The 18,515-nt window shown below is 48.9% G+C and overlaps 2 protein-coding genes across 2 annotated transcripts in view; one reads left to right on the plus strand and one right to left on the minus strand.

Annotated features, from left to right (window-relative positions):
- The window catches only part of Kat6b (lysine acetyltransferase 6B), a 212,897-nt gene extending 208,227 nt beyond the window's left edge, over positions 1-4,670 (plus strand). Inside the window, exon 18 of the mRNA XM_059273847.1 lies at positions 1,939-4,670. Coding sequence (XP_059129830.1) covers positions 1,939-4,472 — 2,534 coding nt within the window. The 3' untranslated portion in view covers positions 4,473-4,670. The remainder of the gene's footprint in view (positions 1-1,938) is intronic.
- Positions 4,671-10,529: 5,859 nt separating this feature from the next.
- The window catches only part of Dusp29 (dual specificity phosphatase 29), a 34,759-nt gene continuing 26,773 nt past the window's right edge, over positions 10,530-18,515 (minus strand). Inside the window, exon 4 of the mRNA XM_059273848.1 lies at positions 10,530-11,041. Within this exon, the coding sequence (XP_059129831.1) occupies positions 10,812-11,041 (230 nt within the window). The 3' untranslated portion in view covers positions 10,530-10,811. The remainder of the gene's footprint in view (positions 11,042-18,515) is intronic.

An 18,515-nucleotide genomic window follows, 5' to 3' on the forward strand; every position in this document is an offset into this window, starting at 1 on the left:
GCACCAAAACTACACACAGAAACCCTGTCTCGAAAAGAAAAAAAAAAAAGATGTAGAGTCTAGGGACATTGACATGGCCGATACCTGCCATTGTGAACAGGAGGGAAATGGCCTGCACTTCCTTAGAAAGCTGGCCAAGGCCTGGAGCTTGATTGACACTTCCACGGAAACACCCTGGATCATATGCATGTCCTGAGCCAGTGAGTGTGATGCTTGTAGGGAAGTTATGTGCAGTCATTTCATGATGTAGCTGACATAACCTGGCTAACTTGTTCTATGCTGGTGTCTACTGTAGCCATGACTGTTTATTTTTGTTCTCTAAAATTGCTTTTTGTTGGTTTGTTCGTTTATGAGACAGGGTCTCTTTTTATAGCTATATAGGCTGTCCAGAAACTCACTATATAGACCAGGTACCACCATATCCAGCTAAAATGGTATTTCTAATAAGAAGGTCACTCTTGCCGGGCGGTGGTGGCGCACGCCTTTAATCCCAGCACTTGGGAGGCAGAGGCAGGCGGATCTCTGTGAGTTCGAGGCCAGCCTGGTCTCCAAAGCAAGTTCCAGGAAAGGCGCAAAGCTACACAGAGAAACCCTGTCTCGAAAAATCAAAAAAAAAAAAAAAAAAGTCACTCTTCATGAAACTTTCCCTTTAAATTGACCACTGATTCTTGATTTGATTCTTAATCTCTTAAAGATGTTACGGCCTGGGTATTTTATGTGTGCATACTTATTCATAAGTATATTTGCTGTATTTGTATAAACAAACATTAATATTTCCATGTACATATAGGTGCAGAAGAATAGGTTTTGGAATTGCAACAAAATGTTCAATTACACCCCATTTCTAATTGTCTAATTCAGACTTGACATTTGTTGTTGTTACCAAGTAGTTTATTGATTTTGCTGTGTGATAACCCGCAGGAGCACAGCTCTGCTCTGCTCCAGGACTCAGCACGTCTAGAACATTCTAGGACCCAGGTGGCCCATCGGCATGGTGACCAGCTGACCAACAAAATGCATGACCACAGTCACAGAAGAGCAGCTGGGGTCTCAGAGGTCACTTAGGTGCCAGAGCTGAGCCACTGTCCAGCCATAGATGCTGGGGGCAGAGGGCAGCAACCATTCCAGCCCCTTAGTCACTCTGACATCTAAACAGCAAACTGATCCCAGATATACTGTGGGCAGAATCTCTGATTAAAAAGAAAACAACCTGTATTTGAAATGCTACAGTGATTATATTGTAGGTTGTGTCATTCATAAATCATGAATGACATTTATAATGATGATTACAGATGCACTGTTCTGTGTAGTTACTCCTTTGTTTCATATACAAGTATGCTTTTATGTCAAAATAAGTAATAGCTAGGGCTGGAGAGATGGCTCAGTGGTTAGAGCACTGGCTGCTTTCCAGAGGATCTGATGCCCTCTTCTGGCCTCCTCTGGCACCAGGCATGCACTTAGTGCATAGACATACATGCAAGCAAAACACCCACACACATAAAATAAAAATAAAATTATTGGGGGGGGGTAATGTCATCTGAGATCATTTAAATCTAGCAAATGTCCACCAAGAGGTCCTTTCCGCCGGTGGGCCGCGAGTTAATCCCCTTCATTTCCCAGTGCAGTGACAATTGGACTAGAAGCTGGCGTTACTCCTGTCCCGCTGCATTTCCAGATTTGTCCATGTTGAAATTGGGCTTCAGGTTTGTTTTTTTAGTATTGTGGAACTCCCAGCTTTTGCATCCTAGAATGTCATTTACTTTCCCAAGCCTAGGTTACTCAGCTTGGTTTACACCACAGTGTTCTCGACTGCCTTTCCCATCAACTCTTCAAGTGCGAAACTGAAAGCCATGCTTGCTAATGAGTTAGAGATATGTGTCGTGTGTGGTTAGACTTTCTAAAACTTGTGCTTTTCTCTCTCTGTGTCTCCTCATTAAGACAATGTGGACGATAATGCAGGAAACTTGAAAGAAGGCAGCAAAGACAATCCTGAACCTCTGAAGTGCAAACAAGTCTGGTCGAAAGGGACCAAGCGCGGCCTCTCCAAGTGGAAGCAAAGCAAGGAGAGGAAGACAGGGTTCAAACTGAACCTGTACACCCCACCAGAGACGCCCATGGAGCCAGACGACCCGGTGACCGTGGGGGAGCAGAAGGAGGTCTCAGACGACAAGGTCAGCCCTGTGGGGACAGAGCGGGAGGTGACGGAGACCATGGAAGCCCTGCTACCGCAGGACGGAAAGAGAAGGGAGGAGACAGGCGCACCCGTGAGTCCCTGTAAGTCACCAGGTAAAAAGGTAGATGAGGAGGACCCCATCAAAGGTGAGGAGGAGGAGGAGGAGGAAGAGGAGGAAGAGCGGGAGGAGGAGGAGGAGGAGGAGGAAGGAACTGCAGAAAAAGACCAGGATGGTGCTCAAAGTAAAGAAAAAGAGGAACCAGAAATCTCCATGGAGAAGGAAGACCCCGTGCATTTGGATGATCACGAGGAGGAGGAGGAAGAGGAGGAAGAGCCATCCCACAATGAGGACCATGACGCAGATGACGAGGATGACAGCCACATGGAGTCCGCCGACGTGGAGAGGGGTGACCTCCCCAAAGAAGCCTTCAAGGATGCGCTAGAGAGCCAGGAAGCTTTTTTAGACCTTAGTGCTCAGCCGAGTCACTCCAGCCCGGAGGTCCTGATGGACTGCGGCGTTGACCTTGCCGTTGCGTGTGACAGTGAGCCGAAGGAGCTTGCTGGGGACACTGGAACTGCGCCTGAATCTGATGAGGAGCCCTCAGAAGAGCAGACACAGAAGCAGGACCAGAAGAACAGTGATGGCGTCGATGCTGAGCTCAAAGAGGGAGGCACAGCCCCTGTGGAAATTGACTCGGAGACCGCCCAGGCTGTCCAGTCTTTGACCCAAGAAAACGGGGAACACGACGACACCTTTCAGGATTGTGCCGAGACACAAGAGGCCTGTAGAAGCCTGCAGAACTATACACATACAGACCAAAGTCCTCAAATTGCCGCCACTCTGGACGAATGCCAACAGTCAGACCACAGCCCGATTTCGTCCGTCCATTCCCATCCTGGCCAGTCAGTCCGTTCTGTCAACAGCCCCAACGTCCCCGCCCTAGAGAACAGCTATGCCCAAATCAGTCCCGACCAGACTGCTATCACAGTGCCGCCTCTGCAGAGCATGGAGACCAGTCCGATGATGGACGTGCCGTCAGTCTCCGACCACTCACAGCAAGTCGTTGACAGTGGCTTTAGTGACCTGGGCAGCATCGAGAGCACAACTGAGAACTACGAAAACCCGAGCAGCTACGACTCAACCATGGGAGGCAGCATCTGCGGGAACAGCTCTTCCCAGAACAGCTGTCCCTACAGCGGCCTCACCTCTAGCAATCTGACACAGAGCAGCTGTGCCGTCACCCAGCAGATGTCCAACATCAGCGGGAGCTGCAGCATGCTGCAGCAGACCAGTATCAGCTCCCCTCCGACCTGCAGTGTCAAGTCCCCCCAAGGCTGTGTGGTGGAGAGGCCTCCCAGCAGCAGCCAGCAGCTAGCTCAGTGCAGCATGGCCGCCAACTTCACCCCACCCATGCAGCTGGCCGACATCCCTGAGACCAGCAATGCCAACATTGGCTTATATGAGCGAATGGGTCAGAGTGACTTTGGGGCTGGGCACTACCCACAGCCATCTGCCACCTTCAGCCTTGCCAAACTACAGCAGTTAACTAACACACTTATTGACCATTCATTGCCTTACAGCCATTCCGCTGCTGTGACCTCCTATGCAAACAGTGCCTCTTTGTCCACACCACTAAGTAACACAGGGCTTGTTCAGCTTTCTCAGTCTCCACACTCCGTCCCTGGGGGATCCCAAGCACAAGCGACCATGACCCCGCCCCCTAACCTGACTCCTCCTCCCATGAATCTGCCGCCACCTCTCTTGCAGCGGAACATGGCTGCTTCGAACATTGGCATCTCCCACAGCCAAAGACTGCAGACTCAGATTGCCAGCAAGGGCCACGTCTCCATGAGAACCAAGTCGGCATCTCTGTCACCAGCCGCTGCCCCCCATCAGTCACAGATCTATGGGCGTTCCCAGACTGTAGCCATGCAGGGTCCCACACGGACTTTGACGATGCAGAGGGGCATGAACATGAGTGTAAACTTGATGCCAGCGCCAGCCTACAATGTCAACTCTGTGAACATGAACATGAACACTCTCAACGCCATGAACGGGTACAGCATGTCCCAGCCAATGATGAACAGCGGCTACCACAGCAACCATGGCTACATGAATCAAACGCCCCAGTACCCTATGCAGATGCAGATGGGCATGATGGGAACCCAGGCGTACGCCCAGCAGCCAATGCAGACCCCACCCCACAGTAACATGATGTACACGGCCCCCGGACACCACGGCTACATGAACACAGGCATGTCCAAACAGTCTCTCAATGGGTCCTACATGAGAAGGTAGGCAAGCCCGGCAGCCCACAGACCCCCCTGGGCCGCACTGTTGGATTGATCTGCACAAATACCTTTGAAGAGTACGATTTCAAAACCAGCATTGGTGTGAATGCAAAAACATTGCTGGCACCATTTATTTAAAAAAAAAAAAAAAAAAAAAAAAGCTGTATGCAGCAGAAAGCCTTATACAAGTTGTTTTTCTTTTTTCCTTTTTGGTACCTTGGTTTCTGTTACTTTTATATAAAATTCTCTGCAAAGGAAGGCCTCCCTAGGACTACAGCTCGGCGGCAGGCACTCTTTGGGCCTGCTTCCGTCAAACAGTGTGGATACAAGCCCCGCCCCAGATCACCTGTTTTAATATTGAACCCGGAGCTTTTTCCTTCCTTGTCCACTCCATGTAAATGCCTTTAGCATTTCAATTACTGTATATTTTGTTTAAGGTGACACTTCAGCATGCCGCTAATGTCTTTGTTAGTGACAGTGCATTTTGTAGTACTGTACAAGTGTTGTGCTAACGGTAAGCCATTTCTTAAGTTTTTTGCCTTGATTAGGGTACCCTAATTTGAGGGTTTAAAAAAAAAAAAAACAACTCTATTTTTGTTAATTATAAAACTGTAAAGAGCTATCAGAGCTACCCCATCTGGTTAGTCAAGGGGGTTTATTGCTAAACGTTGGCTGTAAAGTTGAGACCCTTTTCCATTTTGGTGGCAGGTTCCTTTGGGGAAAGGCAGCTTTCTGTTTTATAAATGCACACTTCTGTTTATTGAATGAAGCATATCTCAGTGTTTATCTGTCAGGTTTTGAAGCATTTCATATATGTCCAAATACTTGGCAGGATTTAAAAAAAAAATAGTGAATTTGGTGTAAAGTTGCTATTTTATGGAAATGCCTCTAACTTTACATTTTCATTCCATCTGTAGATTTTTCTATCTTTATAAAATATTGGAGTTATTTTTTAAGGAAAAATAGAAAAGTAGCTTGTGAATAGCTCAAACTAAGCTTACAAATCGCATGTAAAAAAGCAGAAAAGTTATTTGTGTCTGTTTATATTGCTTCCTTTTGTAGCCTTTGTACCTATCGAGGTGACAGTGAGGGCCAAGCAGAGGTGTAACCTTGTATAAAATAGGAGCCAACAGCACTCGCGTATTTATCTGTCCTCTTTTTAGTCAGTTCCTTCAAAAAAGAAAGAAAAAACAAAAAAAGCTGTACATTTTAACATAAAATAAATTATGATGAGCCATTTTTAGCCTCTTGTGTCCTGTCATATTATGATTGATGGAGAATGGCCAGCTGAACTGTTATCCTGTATCACATCTCGGAACACATACACATTGGGGAAATAAATTATTTAGTGTAAATTGGAGTTAGGGGATTTTTCTGATTTGTTTTGACTTTGGGGGAGGGGTTGGCAATAAATAAGAGTAATATCTAATAAAACCATCACATATACCAAATACCTATTTAATAAATTAATTTATAATGGATTTTAATGCTTTTCATGAAAGTTTACTTTATGCTAGTGCATACCTTCTGTATGCCAATTCTTGTCTTTAAAATAAAGTGAGTTTGTTTTTTTCTTTTGACTTTGATCTTCATTTGCCCAAAGCTCCCACAAGGATGTCCAGTTGCCTCACTTGTACCATCTGCAGAAACCCCTGAGGGCCTGGCACCACACTAGCAAGCTGCTTTTTTTCAAAGACTGCTGTCACAAACACCCAGTTGGGGGTGGTATATTTCAAAGTTCATTTCTTTTAAAAAGTGTGAAAGTTTCACTCACTTGTGAATGGCTGGATGTTCCCTTATAGTGTTTATAGTTTAACACACACACACACACCCAAAAGTGAATGTTTATACACATTTCGTGGCATTCAGAGAAAGTTTTGACTGCGAGTTAAAATATTTGATGGCTTGGCACCTCTGTGTGACTGGCCCACGGAGTTTTCAAGGCATCGTCTGTGCACAGGAGCTCACAACTCTGCACATCACTGACACAAACCATAACTGGGGCTCAACCAGGTGGGACAGTCCATACATGCCAGAACAAAAGGCCACCCCAACAGAGGAAGCCCGCTGGGGTCTGGCTAGGGTGTATGCTGGGGTTGGCATCCACACTTTACCTTCGAGCCTTCAGCTTCTGCCAAGGAGCTGATAATAGCTGATAATAGCTGATAATAGCTGAAGTAGATGGGGAAGGCGTGAGTGCTTGTAAGGAGACCCTCCTGCACGGGCTGGTAAAGCAAAGCGGGGTACAGAATGTAATTCATGGGGAAGGAAAACATACTATCTTCTGAGAAGCAGGTGATTGTGTGCAGTTTGTCTGAACCAGTCTCAAGAGCAGGTTAGGAGTGGCTGAGGGTCCCGGCAGGGCAGTGGACCACACATCTGACAGGAAGCTGTTGTCCCTGTCTAGGAACCCCACAGAGACACCCTCCAAGCCCCTCTTTGAAACATTTATGTGCTAATTTAGTGCCTTCTTTTGTTTAGAGTCTGGGGGCCCAGACACCCCCTTTCCCTTTGAGTATAGCCTGTTAACATACCTTTGGGTTGTAGGAAGTCTGGGTCCCAATGCTCTCTCGCTTCACAGTCCAAAGGAGCTTTATGGATCAGTTCCTAATCACTGTTCCACACCCACACCTCAGAACAGCAGAGTCCAAATATCCCCTAAGGAAACAGGCTGTGTTGGGAAAGAACTGTCCAGCTGAGTTGGCTGGGGCCTCACTGGAAAAGCCACCCCACAAATCCTGGGATATGGCTTAGATCCATCATAACAATACAACTGCGCTTAGGTTGGTATCCATCTGCTCATTGCCCACATCTTTAAGACCAACAGCGTTTGCTTTGTAAGAGTGGTCATCTGATGCCAGCTTCACTTAAGTAGCTCAGGTCTACAGGCCCTGCTTGCCAACATGAGAAATGATGACTCAGCACTTGTCAACGGTCCTCCTACATAACCCACACCCGTTGGTCAGGAGGTAGAAAAAACAAAAAGTTAATTGCCCCCAACTCAGCCGGAAATTTTAAGCTGCAATATACCCGGATGGCTGAATCAGCTTTCGGAAACACTAGTCTGAAAAGGCCCAGATTTGTCACCTCTGATGTGAAGGCCCAGCGGATGATCGATCACCTGATGATGTCAAATCGGCTCTGTGGATGCAGGTTCCTTTATCGCGAGCAAGCCTTGCCCAGCCGTTAGCGTCGGGGATCTGCCATGGAGCAGGCTCCTGCCATCGCTTTCTGGGATGGTTTTCCTGCATCTTCCTCCTCCACCCAGAACTGTTCTGCAAGCCCTGGGCTCGGGGGCATCTTTTCTTCCTCTTTATCTCATCCAGTGTGATGACAGAAGACTCCCAGAATTGTATTTCCCTGCAGTCATCAGCGTTCCAAATCAAAATTCTAGAATCTCCTACCCCTTTGGAAGGTGCCCTCCAAGGACAAGCTCCTCTTGTGTCCTCGGTGAGATTCCCCCTCCTGCTGGGAGAGAGGACGGTGGGTTCTTTTTGGAATCTTTCTTTCTTTCTTTCTTTCTTTCTTTCTTTCTTTCTTTCTTTCTTTCTTTCTTTCTTTCTTTCTTTCTTTCTTTCTTTCTTTCAATGTGTTTTTCCTGTACTGTGTATATGTGCTTGGTGCTCATGGAAGCCAGAAGAGCCATCGGATGCCCTGGAACTGGAGTTACAGACAGTTGTGAGCCACCATGTGGGTGCTAGGAATCAAACCTGGGTGCTCTTAACCGCTGAGCCAACTCTCCAGCTGAGGTCATGAATTCAAAACCAACCTGGGCTACACAGTGAGCTGCTGTCCCAAGACCCTCTTCCGTTCAATAAAGGTTTCCCTGTGAGAAACGGGGTTTGTTTTGTTTTGTTTTTTTTTTCTATCAAAGGTGGCTAGCCCACCAAGAGCCAATATTCCCTGAGTTACCTACCCCACCTTGTAAAACTTTTATTCAGATCTTTTCATCTCCTTTACCTTGTAAAACTTATTACATTCCTGGAACTTAAACATTTTCCTCTTTCCAAATTAGCCAGTCCAGGGTAGACTATGAGGCTGAACCTCAGCCAGCGAGGAAGCCAAGCTCCCACTTGCATTAAGGATAAAAGATGGAGTCCACCTTGGCTATCTGTGCTGCTTGCCAACCCCGTTTGGGTTGAGGCACACTTTTTGTGATAAGAAACGGCCTTGACCGGTTCCTCTCTGTTTCACTGCACACTTGGAGGCATATTCTTTCCCAACACCACACTAACTCATCCAGAGTGGGCTTCTCCACCGGTTACCTCTTCTCCCATGTCCCACACTGCATTTTAGTGCCATCTGCATGTGTTAATTTGGCCCCTTAACCCGGGTTTGGGAATGTGCTAAGTCTCAATAATGCTATTTAACTGAGTGCAAACATTGCTTATGAAGTCTTTAAACACTGTTGCTAACATTTCTGTTCCTCCTTTCTCTTACCTCTAAGTCCCAGGAGTCACCAGGAAGAGTCCAGGCATGCAACATTAGGTTCTTTGCTTCAACAGGACTCTACTCCACAGAGAGGTGGGGTATGGGGTACTCCACAGAGAGGAAGTACAGGGTCAGTGGCTTAAGAAAACCTCAATGGAACTATGTACGTCCTACGTCTCCTGCATATGAGTTCACAACGCAAGTGCATCGTGAAAATAGAAATACTGACTTGTCTGGACACTGAATGGCTAAGACTAACAGAGAACTGAGTTCAGAAGGGGTCATCAGGATGCTCTGATGAAAAGCCCACGTAGAGACTACTCTGACCCCAGGTCCCTCTCCCAAGAGCCTGTGGCTCCCAGGACACCAAATTGAGTCCTCAAGCGAGTCTGTCCTTGGTAGGTGTGCTACTCCGGTGTGCTTTCCCTCACAGTCATGACTTGGGGTTCATCCAGCCAGGCATCTCAGCTTAGCATCATCTCCACTTCAGGCTTGCCGCCTGGCAAGACCAGGTGACTATGTGTGTGTGTTTGGTTTCAACTTTTCAGCAATGTTTTGGGTTTTTTGTTTGTTTGTTTTATTACAAGGCCAATATTGTAACTGTAAGGGAGTCTTGAGGTAATCTCCCATGCCTATGTTAAGATAAGGACCCAGCCTCCTCCTGGACAAAGGTGACACCCAGAGCATTCTCGGGAGAGTCCCAGGAGACCAGCCTAACCACAAGATCCCAAACTACAAGTGGCACGAAAGCAAGACAGCTCCCCCGGATGTCACAGTGACATTTACCCAGCTTCCCTGGACTTCAGCATCCCTCCAGCGAGAGCATCCTCTTGGACCCTCTAGTTCACACTGGAAGGAAGCATGGCCTCCTTCCCGCCGTTCCCCCAAGGCCTCAGGCCCTCTCTGCTCTCTCCAGGACACCATCATTGGTGGTACTCCACCGCTGGTCTCTCTCAGCAAGCCTCTCTCTCGGTTCCATCTTTTCCGGGCTCCCGCTTCTGGAAGTCACCACACTGCTGTGCTGCTGCTGTTTCCTTGAGTGAAGAATGGCCTTCGTGGTAGTGACTCCACTCTCAAGAGAGGCCAGCTCACACCTGCGCTCACCTGGCTGCCCTGCCCTCCAGTTCCATGCAAACCAGACATTTGCAAGTAATTCAGGCTGTGAGTGAGAATGAACCACCATTGTGCCCTTCCTGGAGCTAAAAGGAAAGAGGCGTTCAGGTCCCCTCAAATTAAGTGTCTCATGTGTCTCTCTTTCTCCCAAATTGTGAGGTTACACTCTTCCTTGTCCAAATTGACCACAGCTTATTTGGATGGTGACGACTCTGGCTGTGATGTAAGGAAGGGACTCCATGCCACCCCTTACACACACACACACACACACACACACACACACACACACACACACATACTCACACACACAAAACCATGGACAAAGAAACATGGATGCTCTGAGGCTCCTCGTAAGTGGTAAAGGCCGTCTTGTGACACAGCTTGTCAGGCAGTTTTCTGTGGTTAAAAAATCAAGTTCTATTTTAAGTTATTTTTTTATAAGAATGTGATTTTTTTTTCTTTCAGAGCCATACATTTAATCACAACACAATGCCCACACATTTTTAAAAAAACAAAAAAAAAAACAACAAAAAAACAAAAAACAAAAAAAACCTCTCTGCTTCCAGCGTAAAGGACAGGGGACCACAGTGGTACTCATCGGAACCCAGGTCCCCCTGCAGCCGGCCTGGCCCACCGTGAGATGGAGAACTAGACTTGGAGGAGACAGCTGGGCATCCTCCCTGTACCCAGCCTTTTAATTTCACTGCCCCATCTCCATGACCGACAAAGCCTCGGAGCAGACACCCGTCAGCCTTCCTCCGCTCTGGGCGCCAGGGTCCCCGATCCTCCCTGGGGCGGGCCCCTACCTCCCCAGCTCGCTGTCCCCTTGCCCAGCCTGTCGCCGCTGCTTCACCAGCTGCTTGTCCAGCTCTCGGAGCTGCTTCAGGAAGCCCCGGTTGGGCAGGACACAGCGGTTCTTAGCCACCTGTTGGATGGCGTCCACCAAGGTCATGTTCTTGTGGATCATCAGGTAGGCCAGGACCAGGGTCGCCGACCGGCTTCGGCCCATGGCACAGTGAACCAGGATCTTACCTGCAGGTGGAGGGGGACAGGAAAGCCAGAGTGAATGGGGGTGAGGCTCCTGAACCCACATTCACTCTCCCTGTGGCCCACCGTTCGGGTTGGGCCACAGCTCCCCACCCGCAAAGTGGGGACACAGTCACTCGTCTCTTTCACGGTGGGTGGGGGTGGGAAGGCAGTTTGTGTCCAATAGACCTGTCTGCTGACTGGTGTGTGATAGGATTGGGGAACATTACAACCATTGCTCGGGCAGAGGAGACCGCACCAAGCCTCCTGGAAGCTTTTGTCTGTTTGAATGTTTAGTCAGTCGTGTTCAGCAGGGTTCAAATGTCAAAGCGTACCCCAGGAGACTGATGAGAAACCCCCTCCCACAGGGTTCCTTGACTCCTGAGCAACAGGTCCCCCTTTCCCCCATCTGTTCTTCTAGAGAAAACTCTGCCTCGAAGAGCCGACTCACTCTTCCTTCTTGACTCCCAAACCCACAAGCTTTAGATTCTCCCCCCAAATCCCTCCTTCCCTCCCTCCCTCCCTCCCTCCCTTCTCGTCTCTTCTACTGTGGGTGGAAACCAGGGCTTTATGCCTCCCAGACAAGCACTGAACTACACTCCAGACTTTCAAAGACCTTTTCTCTAGCTTGCTATTTCGTTTAACAGTTTACATTGGAGATCTCTATATATCAGTTATGAATAGTTCTCTTTTCTTTTTTCTTAACCCTCCCCGCCCTCCCACCCCAGCTGTCACCATGCTGGGAAGAAAACCCAAGACCTTACACATAATACACAAGCTCAACCTACATCCCCAGCAAAAATTATTTCCAAAACGTATGCCTTCTTTCTTTTTTGATGCTAGGGATCATATACAGGGCCTTGAATGTGCTCGGCACCCATCATTCCACTGAGCTAGACCCCTGGCCCTTGCAAGCTACTATTTTAACTATTTTTTGGGGGGGGCGGGGGGACAGAGTTTTCCTGTGTAACCCAGGATGGTTTCAAACTCAATATTCTTCTGCCCTAGTCCCTCAAGTGCCGGGATTAAACAATTTAAATAGAGTGCACTCCACACCTAGGATGTGTGAGGATTCTGTCCTTAAATTACGTCACCAGCCTGCGAGGGTGTCCCAGCCTAAAAAGTGGGCGTGCCCTCTCTCTTTCCACACTCTCTCCTTCCGTATTCTCTCTCTCTCTCTCTCTCTCTCTCTCCCCCTCCCCCTCCCCCTCCCCCTCCCCCTCCCCCTCTCCCTCTCCCTCTCCTCCCTCTCCCTGTCTCCCAATAAAGCTCTAGAAAGGTAACCATGGTTCGTGATTCTTCCGCCACCACAGCATCCAGTAGTCAGCCACGAGCGCCGCCGCCGCCGCTAACCAACAGGATGACCCCCCCTAGGATGACCCTGGAATGGCCATCCTGTCTTTGGACTGGCCGTGCAGGACAAAGGTGTGCCTGCCTTCTGCACCTATGGAACACTGCTGGCTTTGACTATGAATGTGCCAGAGCTCGAACAAGATCCTTTGTGAGGTCTGGATTCAGGACACAAGGGAGCCTGCTGACTTACAGACATGAGACCCAGACTTCCTTCTGCTACTAACTGCCAACTGGGTGACAAATGAGAGAACCGCTCAGCCTCCTAAGCCTTAATTTCCTTAACTGTCAAGTGGAGGGGCAGAATCAGATGAGCAGTGAGTAAAATCGATGCAGGAAAAAGGCACATGGCCCATCAGGCTTTTAAACAGTGAAAGTCGCTTGGGGTCTTTTGTTTGTTTGTTTGGTTGGTTGGTTGGTTTTGATTTTTTTTGTTTGTTTGTTTTTGGTTTTTGGTTTTTCGAGACAAGGTTTCTCTGTGTAGCTTTGGAGCCTTTCCTGGAACTCACTTGGTAGCCCAGGCTGGCCTCGAACTCACAGAGATCCGCCTGGCTCTGGTTTTGGTTTTTTGAGACAGAGTTTCTCTGTGTAACAGCTCTGGCTGTCCTGGAATTCGATCGTAGACCAGGCTGGTCTTGAACTCACAGAGATCCACCTGCACCTGCTGTCTGCCTCCTGAGTGCTGGGATTGAAGGCGTGTGCTACCTCCGCCCAGCTAAACAGTGAAAGTAGTTTCACTGTACTATCCCCAAAACTAACATTAACGAAGCCCTGTCTCCACACTAGTTCTGGAGGGTTTTGTGGTGTGGTTTGGTGTGGTTTTAGACGGGCCTTATGTATCCCAGGCTGGCCTTGAATCCACCATGTACCTCAGGATATTTTTCAATCACCTGGTCCTCCTGCCTCCACCTCCAGGATTCAGAGATTACAGGCATGCATCCTCATACCCTGCTAATAGTACCTGTCTACATTGACTCTTTTGACTGTGTTAACACACATGGTGACTTTGTCCTTGTGACATTCACGAAGGCAGTGGTGCCTTAGTGTGAATGATGTCACAGGCAACAACTATGGCAATCATCACTGCCCTCTCCACCACCACACACCGGGGAGGGGGCAGACAATTCCGGAGAACAGCCTTCCTCAATGCAACAGTGAAAATGAAGTCTTTTTTTGTTGTTGTTGTTGTTGTTGTTTTTGAGACAGGGTTTCTCTGTGTAGCTTTGCGCCTTTCCTGGAACTCGCTTTGTAGACCAGGCTGGCCTCGAACTCACAGAGATCTGCCTGCCTCTGCCTCCTGTGTGCTGGGACTAAAGGTGTGCGCCACCACCACCTGGCTGAAAATGAAGTCTTATCCAATTTCAGGCCCGGGGTACACTTCTTAATGTTCTATGAGACATACATACAAAGCATGCTAAATGCAAACGACAAACATTGGCTTGCTCGAGGAAAAGCAAGGTGGCGCACACCTTTAATCCCAGCACTCGGGAGGCAGAGCCAGGTGGATCTCTGTGAGTTCAAGGCCAGCCTGGTCTACAGAGCGAGATCCAGGACAGGCACCAAAACTACACAGAGAAACCCTGTCTCGAAAACAAACAAAAAAGTGAATGTGTGAGGCCCAATTGTGGTGGCATATGCCTGTGGTGGCCCAGCACTCAGAAGGCAGAGACAGAGGGACTACTGTGAATTTGAGGACAGCTTGGTCTACATAGTTATCCAGGCCACTTAAGCCTACCTATCTGGAAATAAAAAAAAGTAAACCAAGGCAGTCTGTCATTTCAAAGAAATTGTGATGCGTGTGTTGTCGGAGATAAAAATGCAAGCTTTCGCCGGGCTGTGGTGGCGCACGCCTTTAATCCCAGCACTCGGGAGGCAGAGGCAGGCAGATCTCTGTGAGTTCGAGGCCAGCCTGGGCTACCAAGTGAGTTCCAGGAAAGGTGCAAAGCTACACAGAGAAACCCTGTCTAGAAAAACCAAAAAAAAAAAAAAAAAAAAAAAAATGCAAGCTTTCAGGCAGGAGTCAGAATTCTAAATCTCTGTCTGTACCACGATGCTGAGTTTCCTAATTCCTCAAGAGTCTCCCATTCGGATGGGTGTTGTGGGGCAGGCATGGTGTTGCCTACCTCTAATTCCAGCACATGGGAGGCAGAGGCAGAAGGGTTACTGCGAGTTCAAGGCCAGCCTGGGCTACATAGTGAGCTAGCTCCAGGTCAGCCAAACTATATAGTGACCCTTTCTCCATAACCAACCAAACAGGCCAATAAAAAAGAGCAATAAAAAAAGGTGGGGCTGGTGAGGTGAGCAAACTTGGATCAGTGATGTACAGTGGAAGGCAGGGCACTTGAAAGGCTCACGGACTTCGGTGAACCACAATTTTCAAATGCCAAGTATAAGAACTGTGACCGGTAGAACTACAGAATCGTGACAAAGGAGCCATTCAAAGTGCAAGGCTCCCGGTGGGTTTGTTTTTGTTTCTAAGACAAGGTTTCATGGGCCCCAGACTGGTCTTGAACTCCCTACATAGCTGAGAATGGCCTTGAACTTTTTTTTTTTTTTTTTTTTTTTTTTTTTTTCTCGAGACAGAGCTTCTCTGTGTAGTTTTGGTGCCTGTCCTGGATCTCGCTCTGTAGACCAGGCTGGCCTCAAACTCACAAAGGTCTGCCTGGCTGAGTGTTGGAACTAAAGGTGTGGGCCACCGCCCGGCTGGCCTTGAACTTCTAATCCTCCTGCTTCTTCTGCCTTCAGTGCTGGGATTTACAAGTATGAGAATGCTCAATTTACAGGACGCCAGAGATCCCCAATCCATACTTTTTTTTTTCTCGAGACAGGGTTTCTCTGTGTAGCTTTGCGCCTTTCCTGGAACTCACTTGGTAGCCCAGGCTGGCCTCGAACTCACAGAGATCCACCTGGCTCTGCCTCCCGAGTGCTGGGATTAAAGGCGTGCGCCACCACCGCCCGGCCCATACTTTTTTTATTGAATATTTGAAATTTCTCAATTCTTATTTTCAACGGAGTGAGCTTTGATAGATATTACCTATAAACAGAAAGTGAACTCTCCACTGATTTTTATGAGTATGAAATGTTCTGAAACGTATGCTGTTCAGGGGAGTATCACCCATATCCACAGCCACGATGCACAAGCGGCCCGGTCCCGCCGGTCTCCACTTGGCGGCGCTCTAGAGCCCACCCGGGACACCCACTGGCCCGGTCTCATTTCAGCTTTGATTTAAACCTCCTAGGATATCATTGTCCCTGCTTCACAGCTGGAGAACACGTTCAGGAAGTGAAATGCCTCTCCAGAGGTCACCCACAAGGCTGACGCCACAAGAAGCTGCTTAATGCAAAACGTGTTCGAGGCCCTCAGTGTGTGCCACTGTGCTCTGAGGTTTGGCCCTTTGGTCTCCCTCAGTGGTGGCTGTCTCCTGGGGCCCATAGGATACTCTGCTGAGGTTCAACTGGTTGGGGTGTCTGGAGCTGCGTGACCGCAGTACTGTGCTGTGTGTCTTCCTGCCTCTCCGCCTGATGCCTGGAGAGATGAAACAGGAAGCTACCTGTGGACAGCTTCTGCGTGGACGTGGCTCTCTGTCCTTTTAAGCCCTCCCTTCCTCATGGGACAACGACAAAGTCCAGAAGCCAGGACAACGTAAGAAACACAAGAACCTCTGCACAGTAGGCACCCCAGTTTTCCTGTTTCGCTCCACCTGGGATAGGAAGACCTGCGCGCCCCGTGACCAGTTTCAAGGACCACAGGGGGGCCTGGCACAGAAGTGTCCTCCAATTCATCACAACTAGTGCCTCTCTCTGTCTACCCCAGCCAGCGAGGAGGGCGGGAAGCTGCCCGCTTTGCGGCTCTGCCGTGTAGAGGGCACTGGTCCACACTCTCATCCAGCATGAACATCCAAGCGGATGAACATCTACCTCTGCTAGATGGAACACTCCTGGCTGCCTGGCTCCCGGCCAGCTCTGCTGATAGCTAATGTGTTTCTTCCTCTCCTGTCATAACTAAACATGTGCAGCAGATGAAAGCTTTTGGAGGAGTCTGAAGTCTGTAGAGGGAAGACAGAGAGGAAACAGGGAAGGAAGGTGAAGAGGTGGAGTGGGGAAAAAAATTAGGGGGGGTGGTGCGGTTGGGAAGGAATGAAGGGGTGCTCAGCTCTGGCTGGAGCTCTTGGAACCAAATGTGGTTCTCATTAGTGCCGTCAGCCCGGAAAGGGAGGCCAACTTCCCCAGGGTAAGACCAGGTTGTTCTCTGGAGGTCTCAGGTGCCCCTGGGCCCCACCACTTTCCTGTCCCCAGCCCCTCAGGGTTCTGTACCCTCTTGGCTCTGGGGCTCTGCCAAGTACCACCGTTGAGGCCCCAGTTTGGTGGAGGAAAACTGGGGCAGTGAGGGAAGCCTGTTCCCAGTCCTTGCCTGAACTTCAAGAAACCAGGAGGCTCTATGACTGTGACACCGGCCCTAGCAGGGTCCCGAGGCAGGGAGTGCTATTGGTACCAATGTTTTCTAGTTCAATTCAGAGCTGACTCCTAGGTGACCTCGCTCGCCCTGGGTATTCTGGGTACTTGATGGGTTGTTCGTTTTGTTTATGTGCTTTTGAGATGGGGTCCTGCTACATCACTGACGCCTGGCCTTGGACTCTCAATCTTCCCACCTCAGCTCCCTCGGAGTGCTAGGGTCACAAGTGTGCACAAATATGCCTAGTGGCCCTGCACTTCACGTATTTCCTTACGGTCAATTCTCACAACTGCCCAGTGGCTTCCATCAAATTATCATTGCCGTTCTACACATGAGGTCACTGAAGGGTGTGCAGAGAAGTGGCTTGTCCCAGTCACAGCCAGTGAATGGCAGGCCACGCTCCAAGCCCAGGCAGTAGGGACACCAGAGCTGCTGCCGGTGTGTACGCACCGGATAAAAGTTTTGCCAATAATATGTACCGCAGCTACATGCAACGTGTGCTGTTATCCTCTACTCTTTCTCATCTATCCAATTTAAAAGAAAAGAAACAAGGGCACATCCATGATGTTGATTTTATGACCCACCGATAGGTCGCAGTCTATGTCTGAAAAGTGCTGGCTTCGACCAAATGTTTGCCAGAAGAGGAAATGCTGTCATTTTGAGGAGAAACTCTAAATTCGGAATTTCTAATGTATCTCGCTCATACCTATAAGGCTGGGGCGTCAAGATTCTCATGAATCCAAGATCTGAGGCCAGCTTGGTTTACAGAGTAAAACCTTATCTCAAGAAAAAAAAAAAAATCCCTGCCACATCCAATTGCTTGTTTTCAGTGGTGACCAAGAGGTGAGCTTCTGTCACTGAAATGAGGTGTGTCAGGAGCCAGTGCAGTGACATGGTTCCCTGGGTAAACTGCTGAGTGCTGTCCCCAGAACCCACTGGGTAGAAGGAGAGAACCATCTCCTGCAAGCTGTCCTCTGACCTCTACAGATGTGCACCCCTGTGCACACATCACCGACACACAATGATGATTGACGGTGATGATGATGATGATGATGATGACGATGATGATGATAAAATGTTTAGGAACACATAACTGCCAAGCCTGTGACCCACAAACCCTACCTGCTGCCCAGGCCTAATGTGTACCCTCATCAGCACCCCCTTCCTTGTTTTTTAGGGACTGCCCTTGCCTGCTCCCCACTCACTGCCTTGGAAGCTGCCATCCTCAGAGACCTGTACAGGGAGAAAGACTTCCTGCTCCATCCAAGACTGATGTGGGGATATAGCGAGCCTCAGAGAATGAGGACAAGGTGTGAGTCCAGCAGAAAGGAAGGGGACCGTATAACACTTGAGGACAATCTGGACATCGCCTGCTAGAAAGATGATTTCAACTCTGTAATCATACCCACTTGGTCTGTAGCATGCGCACGTGCATGAGTGCGAATGGAGACCAAAGGTTTGCCTCAGATGTTGTTCCTCAGGCCCTGCCCACCTTACTTTTTGTGACAAGGTCTCTCACTGGCTTGGACCTTGCCCCATAGGCTAGGCTGGCTACAGACCCCAGGGATGAGCCTGTCTCCGTGTCCCCAGCCCTGATACTGCAAGGGCACATCAGCACATCTGGTTTTTTGCTTGTTTGCTTATTTGTCTTTTCACATGGGGTCTCACATGAACCGA

The sequence above is a fragment of the Peromyscus eremicus genome, chromosome 9 (genome assembly GCF_949786415.1).
Source record: "Peromyscus eremicus chromosome 9, PerEre_H2_v1, whole genome shotgun sequence".
NCBI classification, from domain to species: Eukaryota; Metazoa; Chordata; class Mammalia; order Rodentia; family Cricetidae; genus Peromyscus; species Peromyscus eremicus.